At 42.0% G+C, this 12207-nt stretch overlaps 1 protein-coding gene across 2 annotated transcripts in view; it reads right to left on the minus strand.

The window, feature by feature from the left end:
• RNF32 (ring finger protein 32) overlaps nt 1-10898 on the minus strand; it is a 42424-nt gene extending 31526 nt beyond the window's left edge. The window contains exons 1-3 of one of the 2 annotated variants that reach the window (XM_007165468.2): nt 10767-10898; nt 8034-8125; nt 7210-7492 (exon numbers count right to left, since the gene is read on the minus strand). In XM_007165468.2, the coding sequence (XP_007165530.2) occupies nt 7210-7492; nt 8034-8048 (298 nt within the window). In that variant the 5' untranslated portion in view covers nt 8049-8125; nt 10767-10898. The remainder of the gene's footprint in view (nt 1-7209; nt 7493-8033; nt 8126-10766) is intronic. The other variant, XR_009008835.1, reaches the window with a different exon arrangement.
• Nucleotides 10899-12207: the final 1309 nt, after the last annotated feature.

Raw genomic sequence — 12207 nt, forward strand, 5'->3', positions numbered from 1 at the left:
GCAAATGCTAACAGCCATAAAGGGGAAATTGAGAGTAACACAGTAATAGTAGGGGACTTTAACACCCCACTTTCACCAATGGACAGATCATGCAAAATGAAAATAAATAAGGAAACACAAGCTTTAAATGATACATGATACATCATTCTCAATGGTGAAAAACTGAAACCATTTCCTCTATGATCAGGAACAAGACAAGGCTGTCCACTCTCACCACTATTATTCGACAGAGTTTTGTAAGTTTTAGCCACAGCAATCAGAAAAGAAAAAAGAACTAAAAGGAATCTAAATCGGAAAAGAAGTTAAGCTGTCACTGTTTGCAGATGACATGACACTATACGTAGAGAATCCTAAAGATGCTACCAGAAAAATACTAGAGCTAATCAATGAATTTGGTAAAGTAGCAGGATACAAAATTAATGCACAGAAATCTCTTGCATTCCTCTACACTAATGATGAAAAATCTGAAATAGAAATTAAGGAAACACTCCCATTTACCATTGCAACAAAAAGAATAAAACACCTAGGAATAAACCTACCTAAGGAGACAAAAGACCTGTATGCAGAAAACTATTAGACACTGATGAAAGAAATTAAAGATGATACAAACAGATGGAGAGATATACCATGTTCTTGGATTGGAAGAATCAACATTGTGAAAATGACTATACTACCCAAAGCAATCTACAGATTCAGTGCAATCCCTATCAAGGTACCAATGGCATTTTTCACAGAACTAGAACCAAAAATTTCACAATTTGTATGGAAACACAAAAGACCCTGAATAGCCAAAGCAATCTTGAGAAAGAAAAACAGAGCTGGAGGAATCAGGCTCCCTGACTTCAGATTATACTACAAAGCTACAGTCATCGAGACAGTATGGTAGTGGCACAAAAAACAGAAATATAGATCAATGGAACAGGATAGAAAGCCCAGAGATAAACCCACGCACATATGGTCACCTTATCTTTGATAAAGGAGGCAAGAATATACAATGGAGAAAAGACAGCCTCTTCAATAAGTTGTGCTGGGAAAACTGGACAACTACATGTAAAAGAATGAAATTAGAACACTCCCTAACACCATACACAAAAATAAACTCAAAATGGATTAAAGACCTGTATGTAAGGGCAGACACTATAAAACTCTTAGAGGAAAACATAGGCAGAGCACTCTATGACATAAATCACAGCAAGATCCTTTTTGACCCACATTCTAGAGTAAGGGAAATAAAAGCAAAAATGAACAAATGGGACCTAGTGAAATTTAAAAGCTTTTGCACAGCAAAGGAAACCATAAACAAGATGAAAAGACAACCCTCAGAATGGGAGAAAATATTTGCAAATGAAGCAACTAACAAAGGATTAATCTCCAAAATTTATAAGCAGCTCATGCAGCTCAATATCAAAAAAATAAACGCAATCCCAAAATGGGCAGAAGACCTAAATAGACATTTCTCCAAAGAAGATATACAGATTGACAACAAACACATGAAAGAATGCTCAACATCATTAATCATTACAGAAATGCAAATCAAAACTACAATGAGGTATCACCTCATACTGGTGAGAATGACCATCATCAAAAAATCTACAAACAATAAATGCTGGAGAGGGTGTGGAGAAAAGGGAACCAACCCTCTTGCACTGTTGGTGGGAATGTAAATTGATACAGCCACTATGGAGAACAGTATGGAGGTTCCTTAAAGAACTAAAAATAGAACTACCATACGACCCATTAATCCCACTACTGGGCATATACCCTGAGAAAACCATAATTCAGAAAGAGTCATGTACTATAATCTTCATTGCAGCTCTGTTTACAATAGCCAGGACATGGAAGCAACCTAAGTGTCCATGACAGATGAATGGATAAAGAAGATGTGGCACATATATACAATGCAATATTACTCAGCCATATAAAGAAACAAAATTATTTGTAGTGAGGTGGATGGACCTAGAGTCTGTCATACAGAGTGAAGTAAGTCAGAAAGAGAAAAACAAATACCATATGCTAACACATATATGTGGAATCTAAAAAAAAAAAAAAATGTTCTGAAGAACCTAGGGGCAGGACAGCAATAAAGATGCAGACATAGAGAATGGACTTGAGGATATGGGGAGGGGCAAAGGTAAGCTGGGACGAAGTGAGAGAGTGGCATGGACATATATACACTACCAAATGTAAAATAGATAGCTAGTGGGAAGCAGCTGCATAGCACAGGGAGACCAGCTCGGTGCTCTGTGACCATGCAAGAGGGAGGAGATATGGGAATATATGTATATGTATAGCTGATTCACTTTGTTATAAAGCAGAAACTAAGACACCATTGTAAAGCAGTTATACTCCAATAAAGATGTTAAAAAAAAAAGCATGTGGTCCAACCTCATTAGTAACTAATATGCATAATAATTAGATTTTTAAAATAAGAGCTCCTGAAAGAATGACTCATTTACTCCAAATTGGGATTCTCTTCCTGATGTCTAATTTACATCTACCCTGCTCAGGTGACTGCTCTGAGGCTGCTTGATCATTTCTGTAAACTGTACATGCACATGGAAGACAGTCACTAAATCACTGTCACATTCTCCAAGCCTGCGCCTCTCGTGTGAGATGCCGTGTCTAGGACAGAACTAGCACTGTTAGCAGTTCCGGGGAGAATGACAAAGTGTCCACTGGGCATCGCAGCAACCTCAGGCTCCCTCTTCGCGGTTCAGCTCCTGCCCACAGGCCTTCGGCTCCTCCTCCATCCGTCACCTGCCCTCGGACGCAAGGTCCCAGCCAAACCTACTTTCCGTGCCCAGCATCACTGAAAACTTCATGGTGCTTCATCAAAAAATTAAATATAGAATTACCATATGATCCAGCAATTCCTCCTCTTGGTGTATTTGCCAAAGAACTGAAAGCAGGGACTCAAGCAGATATTTGTACACCAATGTTCACAGCAGCATTATTCACAGTAACCGAAAGGGAGAAACAACTCAAGTGTCCATTGATGGAATGGATAAACCAAATGTGCTATATGCAGGCAATGGAATGGTATTCTGTCCTAAACAAGGATGAAATTCTGATAGTGCTACAACATGAACGGACCTTGGAGATGTTATGCTAAAAGCAATAAACACAAAAGCACAAGTATCGTATGACTGCTATTATATGCGGCTCCTAAAGTAGTCAGATTCGTAGAGACACAAAGTGAATTTGTGGTTGCCCAAGGCTGGGGGCGGGGACAGAGTTTGGGAAGATGAAAACGTCCTGGAGACGGACAGCGGCGATGGTCGCTCAACAGTGGGAATGCGCTTAATGCCACTGAATTGTGCGCTTAAAAATGGTTGAAATGGTAAATTTGATGTTATGTATATTTTTTTCTCTTTTTTTTTTAAACACCTTTATTGGAGTATAATTGCTTTACAATGGTGTGTTAGTTTCTGCTGTATAACAAAGTGAATCAGTTATACATATACATACATCCCCATATCTCCTCCCTCTTGCGTCTCCCTCCCTCCCACCCTCCCTATCCCACCCCTCTAGGTGGTCACAAAGCACAGAGCTGATCTCCCTGTGCTATGCGGCTGCTTCCCACTAGCTATCAGTTTTACACTTGGTAGTGTACATATGTCCATGCCACTCTCTCACTTTGTCCCAGCTTACCCTTCCCCCTCCCCATGTCATCAAGTCCATTCTCTAGTAGGTCTGCATCTTTATTCCCATCTTGCCCCTAGGTTCTTCCTGACCTTTTTTTTTTTTTTTTTTTTTTTTAGATTCCATATATATGTGTTAGCATATGGTATTTGTTTTTCTCTTTCTGACTTACTTCACTCTGTATGACAGACTCTAGGTCCATCCACCTCACTACAAATAACTCCATTTCGTTTCTTTTTATGGCTGAGTAATATTCCATTGTGTATACGTGCCACATCTTCTTTATCCCTTCATCTGTCATGGACGCTTAGGTTGCTTCCATGTCCTGGCTATTGTAAACAGAGCTGCAATGAAGATTGGTACATGACTCTTTTTGAATTATGGTTTTCTCAGGGTATATGCCCAGTAGTGGGATTAATGGGTCGTATGGTAGTTCTGTTTTTAGTTTTTTAAGGAACCTCCATACTGTTCTCCATAGTGGCTGTATCAATTTACATTCCCACCAACAGTGTATGAGGGTTCCCTTTCCTCCACACCCTTCCAGCATTTATTGTTTGTAGATTTTTTGATGATGGCCATTCTGACCGGTGTGAGATGATATCTCATTGTAGTTTTGATTTGCATTTCTGTAATGATTAATGATGTTGAGCATTCTTTCATGTGTTTGTTGTCAATCTGTATATCTTCTTTGGAGAAATGTCTATTTAGGTCTTCTGCCCATTTTGGGATTGCGTTGTTTGTTTTTTTGATATTGAGCTGCATGAGCTGCTTGTATATTTTGGAGATTAATCCTTTGTCTCTTGATTCATTTGCAAATATTTTCTCCCATTCTGAAGGTTGTCTTTTTGTCTTGTTTATGGTTTCCTTTGCTGTGCAAAAGCTTTTAAGTTTCATTAGGTCCCATTTGTTTATTTTTGTTTTTATTTCCATTTCTTTAGGAGGTGGGTCAAAAAGGATCTTGCTGTGATTTATGTCATAGAGTGTTCTGCTTATGTTTTCTTCTAAGAGTTTGATAGTGTCTGGCCTTAAATTTAGGTCTTTAATCCATTTTGAGTTTATTTTTGTGTATGGTGTTAGGGAGTGTTCTAATTTCATTCTTTTACATGTAGCTGTCCAGTTTTCCCAGCACCACTTATTGAAGAGGCTGTCTTTCTCCATTGTATATTCTTGCCTCCTTTATCAAAGATAAGGTGACCATATGTGCATGGGTTTATCTCTGGACTTTCTTTTTTTTTAATGAATTTATTTATTTTATTTTTGCTGCACACGAGCTTTCTCTTGTTGCGGTGAGCAGGGGCTACTCTTTGTTGAGGTGCGCAGGCTTCACATTGCGATGGCTTCTCTTGCTGTGGAGCACGGGCTCTAGGTGCACAGGTTTCAGTAGTTGTGGCTCATGGGCTTAATTGCTCTGTGGCATGGGGGATCTTCCCTGACCAGGGCTCGAACCTGTGTCCCCTGCATTGGCAGGCAGATTCTTAACTACTGCACCACCAGGGAAGCCCTATCTCTGGACTTTCTATCCTGTTCCATTGATATATATTTCTGCTTTTTGTGCCAATACCATACTGTCTTGATGACTGTAGCTTTGTAGTAGAGTCTGAAGTCCAGGAGCCTGATTCCTCCAGCTCCGTTTTTCTTTCTCAAGATTGCTTTGGCTATTCAGAGTGTTTTGTGTTTCCATACAAATTGTGAAATTTTTTGTTCTAGTCTGTGAAAAATGCCATTGGTACCTTGATAGGGATTGCATTGAATCTGTAGATTGCTTTGGGTAGTATAGTCATTTTCACAATGTTGATTCTTCCAATCCAAGAACATGGTATATCTCTCCATCTATTTGTATCATCTTTAATTTCTTTCATCAATGTCATATAATTTTCTGCATACAGGTCTTTTGTCTCCTTAAGTAGGTTTATTCCTAGGTATTTTATTCTTTTTGTTGCAGTGGTAAATGGGAGAGTTTCCATAATTTCACTTTCAGATTTTTCATCCTTAGTGTATAAGAATGCAACGTAGTTCTGTGCATTAATTTTGTATCCTGCTACTTTACCAAATTCATTGATTAGCTCTAGTAGTTTTCTGGTAGCATCTTTAGGATTCTCTATGTACAGTATCATGTCATCTGCAAACAGTGACAGCTTTACTTCTTTTCCGATTTGGATTCGTTTTATTTCTTTTTCTTCTCTGACTGCTGTGGCTAAGACTTCCAAAACTATGTTGAATAATAGTGGTGAGAGTGGGCAGGTGTTATGTATATTTTACCACAACAAAAATATTAAAACCCCAAGCCCCTCTCCTCATCCGACCCCTCCCATTTCTTCCCTGCTCTCCCGCTCTCCTCCATCCTAGCTCACCAGGCTCCGCCACTCTGTTCTTATTTCAGCTCCTCAAACGCCCCAGCTCTCTTGCCTCAGAGCCCTGCCTCTGTCTTCTCCTCCGTCAAGAACATTCTTCCTCTTTCTTCGCAGGGATAAACCCTTTTAATCCTTTGAATCTATGGCGGAAGCTAGCTGATGTTCACCAGCCTGTTCCCCTCCTCCTGGGCACACAGCTGGACCTTACTTCCCAGCCTCCCTTGCAAAAAATAAAAATAATAAATAAAAATCAAAACCTTTTCTATTCCTAACTTTGCAGTTTAAAATAATCTCGGACTTGTAAACGGTTGTAAAACCGTGTAAAGAATCCTCACGTGCCTTGCACTTGGCTTCCCCAGATGTTCACATTTTACACGACCTGAGTGCGATGGTCCAATCTAGCAATTTATGTTGATCCAACGCTCTCAATTAATCTATACTCCCCGCAGGATGTCGTTCTTGTCTCACTGACGTCCTTTTGTTCTGACCCTGATCACTCACAGGCCTGTCCCCTTGGCCTCCCAGGATCTGGGACAGCACCTCAGTCTTTATTTGCTTCTCTTGATGCTTTTGCAGAGCGCTGGCCAGGAACTGTGTAGAATGTCCTTCCACCAGGGTCATCTAAGTTTTCCTCAGAGTTACACTCGGAGATGCATCTTTGGTGAGAATGCCCTAGGAGGGATCTGCGTCCTTCTGAGAGCCTGGCGTCAGACTTTGTCACTTGGTAAAGGTGTTGTTGCTTCTCCTGCGGTGAGTTGGCCCCTGGGGCAATGCCATGAGGCTGTGCCCCCACCTGTGTCTCAACGCGACTCCCCCTCTAGTTCCAGCGTCCTCAGATGGTTGTTATCAGTGTGGTCTTTACCACATGGTGATTTTCTATTTCTACCTCTGGTCTGCTATACTTATAGTTGTCATTCTACTGTAAGAAACAGCCTTTCCCATTACTTATTTATTTCTTCAATTATTTATTTCTGTCACTGTAGATTAATGGATATCTACTTTATTCTGTTTTTACTTATTCTTACTCTACTTATCATTACTATCTTTATTTTCTTGCTCAAATTGGCCCCATTATTGCTTTTAAACTTCAGTACAGACATATCTTTCTGTAAGATTATAAGTTAAAATAATTTCTGTACCAGAGAAAATGGTACTATTAATCTCAACTAGATTCTTTAGCTCTAATAAGTCAAAATATGAATGAAGATTAGCTTACCTAAAGTTAATGGTGGTGGTTTTGGATCAAGAACGTATTCTTTTTCTGGATCTTCCACTTTAGGGCCTTGGGTGGTTTTTTTAAGTCCAGTATCTATTATTGCTTTTGTATTTCTTTTTAGAGACTTGGATCTGTTCTCTGTCCAAGAATGTACGTTTGTACATTTGTCCTTTGTCTTAGAATGATCTGCTATTGAAAGATTTCGAAGTTGAAGATCATGTAAAATGTGATCTTGTAAAGCCACTGCAGTGACTGCTAAGTTATCCTGTTTAGATGAATGACCCTAAAAAGTGGGGAAAAAAGCCTTACATGCAGAACATTATCTAATGTACCATTTACAAGAAAGCTTATGCTTTAACACTCAACCTTGATGGCATACCAGACCAAATCCAGTAGTAAAGAATGCTTCACCCGTCGTTACCCAAGTCAGGGGAGCAAAGCCCAGTCTCACCATTTATGTTAACGACATAGTAACATCTTTTCACTTAATTACTAAGACCTTAATCATAATATGAATAAATGCATTCTGACGTATATAAGCTGGGCGTGCCTGAGCACATTCTGTTTCACTATAATTAGACTCCAGGCCAAGCTTGCTTCTGTGATACTAAAGAGAATCTTGCATTTAAAAGTGTATGCTTTTTTAGTGAAAACTTATACACAATACAATTCCCATGCAGCTAAGAGATGCTTACACCAAGTACTACAGCTGACAGTTCCTCACTGAAGCAAGGTTTGCAAACTATTTTTTATACTGTCAAATAGCTGAATTAAAATACATTCATGAGTAAAATAATGTGTATGTTTTAAAAAGGATTGTGTACCTTATTTTTTAACATGCTGACTCAGGAGAAGTGGTTGCTTGGCTATATCAAATTATATCATCATTTCATATCCCAGTCCTTTGATTCTTCTACTGTAAAAAAGCCAACAGAAAGCCAACGTTAGAGTGTACCTAAAATCTCTGATGAAGTTTATGGGGAAGAGAAATATGGAGAGCCTAACTGATGACGAATGCGCACCAGCACAGCACGAAGCTCTGTGCTCTGATCCCAGAGGAACTCAAGCCGGTCACGACTTGATTCACCTGTCCTCAAGCAGTTCTCCTGATAGTTGGAGGGAACCTATTAATATGAATGAGAACAATCTGTTGCTAAATATAGTGATACTATACGTGAATACAACAAAATTTCAGACTACAAAGATCAGAGAATGTAAGTGAAATACCTCTTAAAGGGATAATATTAAAACAGGGATTTGAAGGACAGAGAGCAGGCAATGAACATGCTACCCCACAGGTACAAGAAAAGCACAGGCACTCCAGAACTCAGCAGGTATTTATGTTTTAGAGGAGAAGGGAACAGTGGACGCCCTGGGATGTAAGAGGAATACTGTCTGACTTCACTCTATCCACAACAGAGACATACAGAATATGAGGCACAAACATGGGTTCTAGTCTTGCTCTACCTGTTTCTACAAGATACGTAGCATATCTGAGGCTGTTTCCCCACCTCAAGACAGATATAATAATGCTCTCCTTGCAGGGTTACTGTTAGGATTAAATGAGACAACCTTTGTAAAGTATCTAAAATAGGTCCTTCTACACAGAAGATACTCTGTAAACAGTTACGCTTGATCCAGTTCCCTTCAAAGCTGATGGAAAGGGGCTTCCCTGGTGGCACAGTGGTTAAGAATCCTCCTGCCAATGCACGGGACACGGGTTCGAGCCCTGGTCTGGGAAGATCCCACATGCTGCAGTGGAACTAAGCCCGTGCGCCACAACTACTGAGCCTGCGCTCTAGAGCCCACGTGCCACAACTACTGAAGCCCACGCACCTAGAGCCCATGCTCTGCAACAAGAGAAGCCACCACAGTGAGAAGCCCTCGCACCGCAACAAAGAGTAGCCCCCACTCGCCGAAACTAGAGAAAGCCTGCGTGCAGCAAAGGAGACCCAACGCAGACAAAAAAAAAAAAAAAAAAAAGCTGGTGGAAGAATTTGGAATTGGCCCTTTTAGTTTTTAGACAAGGGTATATCTTATGAAGACGAGAGTCCAAAATATATTGGGATGGGAAGGAACAGTAAACTGCTGGAGTAATCTAGGGAGTACTGCTGCGGGCCTGATTGTAAGACGAGAGACGAATTAATCCAAATATGTATCTGAGGATCAACACCTATATTCAGTTAGTCCTGCAGAATGAGCTTCCTCAGGGGTGAGTGCAGAATGAGGAAAGCAAGCATAGTGGAAAGGAGTCTGTGAGATCCCCAAGACCCCTTAGCAGTGAGGTGACAGCTTCTATGGCAACCCCGTTCCCCTTCAATTCTGGCATCAAGAGGAGAATGAAGGAGTTTCCATCTAATATTGCATCACAACAGTCTAGGCTGAAGAAATGGTAGAAGGTATTTAAAATGCTGAAAAATCACTAACAGAATCTTCTACTTTAAAAATGCCCACAACCTGGCAGAATACAGTTTGCATTATCCTAAAAATTGTTTAATAATCATAGCTAGCTATCTGCAGTCGACAATTTTATCTCAAGTGTCTACACTGTAAGCCACTGGGCTTAACATCAAGAACTTTTAAAAACTGTGCCCCTTGTAAGTCCTATAGTGCCGTTAAATTTCAGCATTAGAAACTATTTTCAACTATTTAGTCCAACTTCATTTTAAAAGGAGAAAACATATCCAGAGATTACTGACTCCTCCAAAATTATGTAATTAGTCTGTGGCAGCGGTAGGGTTAGAAACTTAATCCTTACCCAGTATTAAGAGCTAAAATTAATAGGAATATTTTTTCTTTGTAAATTCCATTGTTAACAATTAGTTAAAAGAGGTAGGGCTTGGTAAAAAGATACCACTGTGGTGGCAAAGTAATTAGTTACTGATTTGTCTAAGTGACTTTAAACTAATTTAGAAACATGCTAGTTAAAAACACAGGAACACCATAGAAACAGTTTTTAAAAGACAATTGGACACACTGTGTTGCCAGGTTTTATAAATTAGGAATTCCTTGTTTTACTTTTTTGATGAGATTCCACCCAGGTTGGCCAGAAGCACAGAAACAGTTGTAAAATGACAGTCCTCCTGTCCCTGGGTATCCGTGGGACTGGTTTCAGGACCCGCCGGTTTTCACCAAAACCCCAGGACGCTCAAGTCCCAGAGTCAGCCTCCACCCGACCCCCGTCCCCCGCCAGGGAGAGTGTAGCACTGCGGTACATATTTGCTGAAGAAAATCCGGGTACGGCCTGCAGGTGGGCCCGGCAGTTCACACCCTCGTTCAAGGGTCCGCTGTATATGTTAACCGTGGACCCCCTTTCAGTAACGGGTTGGTTGTGGTTCTCAGACAGTGACCGTTCTAGGCCCTCCCAAGGGATGGCCACGGAGTAGGCGGGCTGCCCTGGGGACCCGAGGACCTTTGGGGCTGCACAGGACAGTCCCGGCCGCTCCCGCCTCCAGGGCGCCCCCTCCCCTGCCCTCCCCAACCCATCCCACCCCTCCTCTCTACTCCACCCGGGGCCGCACCTGCAGCGGAACCGACCCCACCCTCTGCACACCCACCGCTGCCGACGCCCTCCACCTCTGCGGCTCGCCGTTGCCTAGCAACCGCCGCCGCTCCGGTCGCACGCCAGCGCGCATGCTCAACGGCCCAGTCCTGCCCCACGCTGAGCACCACTTTCCGGAAGCCCGCTGCGGCTCTGCCACACTGCGCATGCTCACAGGTCCCGCCCTTCGTGCAGCCACACTGCGCATGCTCACCGGCTCTGCCCTGAGCACGGTACAGACGCCTCTATCGCTTGGGCGGTGCTTTCACACCGCGCATGCTCATCTGCTGCGCGCCGCACAGGGCCGCGCCGCGCATGCTCGCCGCCGTGCGCGCTCGCGCAAGTGTCGGTGGCGGTGTGTGGAGCGCGGGGCGCGGACGCACGTGGGGCGGGTCTTCGAGTCCCCCGGCTCCGTGGTTTCCTTCGTGTAGCGTTCGTCGGAGCTCCGGCTCCCGGAGTGCGTCCTGCTGCGGGTCCTGGAGCCCTGACTGCCCCAGGCAGCCAGGCCGCTGGCCCTGCCTCGGGTGTAGCCTGGACACGCCTGGCCCACTTGCTTTCCCCTCTTTAAGCGTCACATCCTGCACTGCCCGTTGTCCAGTGTCCGAAAACCATTGTTTCATATATTTGATTTTTTTAGTTGACGGAGGTAAGCTTAAATCCAGTCTCTAACGCTTCACGGTGGCCCAACGCAGAGGCCAATAGAAGTTTGTTGAGACAGTGACTCAGCTGTGCTATTTAAACTTTTATTGAAATGAAGTTCAGCTGAAAGTACAGAGAAAAATACAAAATGCAAATAGTCTTTTTTTTTCACTTCTCTGAAAGTGAGGTCTAAAGAAGTTACCAAGTTGATTGGAAGTAGGTCATTGATGGTTAAAGGCCTAAAAGTTAAAGTTTTTGATGTAACATTGGAGTAAACGATATATTGATGAAACAAGATAATCTGAAGCTTTATTGAAGATAATTTTTTTCCTAATGGAATTAAATTTTCTAAGATGGCCACTACTGTTTGGAAGTTTGTTGAAGCAGACTAAAAACAAGGTAAATTTTTTTGATAAAGCCAAATTAAATTCATAATGAAGTTCGTAATCTTTCACATAATATTTCAAACTTTTCTGACAAATATTGTAATCTTGATTTACATTCCAGTTGGTGATGGGTCTAGGAGACAAGTAAGGGTCACTAGTCCTGAGGACCTTTTGTTCTGTGACTCAGAGCACAGAGGAAAGAGTGGGAAAGCTTTGGATTCAGATAGGTAGATCTTACTTTTGGGTTCTATGCATAAAGGGGACATTTCTTACTTCTCCCCTCAGCATCCATGAGCCCTTCTCCACCAATTGTCCTGGGGATGCTTCAGTCCTGGGATGGAACATATGCCCAGCTTCAGCTCATCAGAAAATCTCAGTGCCCTGGCCATAGTGACTTACAGTAAGTCCCCTACATATGAACAAGATCCATTC

Source organism: Balaenoptera acutorostrata, chromosome 7 (genome assembly GCF_949987535.1).
Source record: "Balaenoptera acutorostrata chromosome 7, mBalAcu1.1, whole genome shotgun sequence".
Classification (NCBI taxonomy): Eukaryota; Metazoa; Chordata; class Mammalia; order Artiodactyla; family Balaenopteridae; genus Balaenoptera; species Balaenoptera acutorostrata.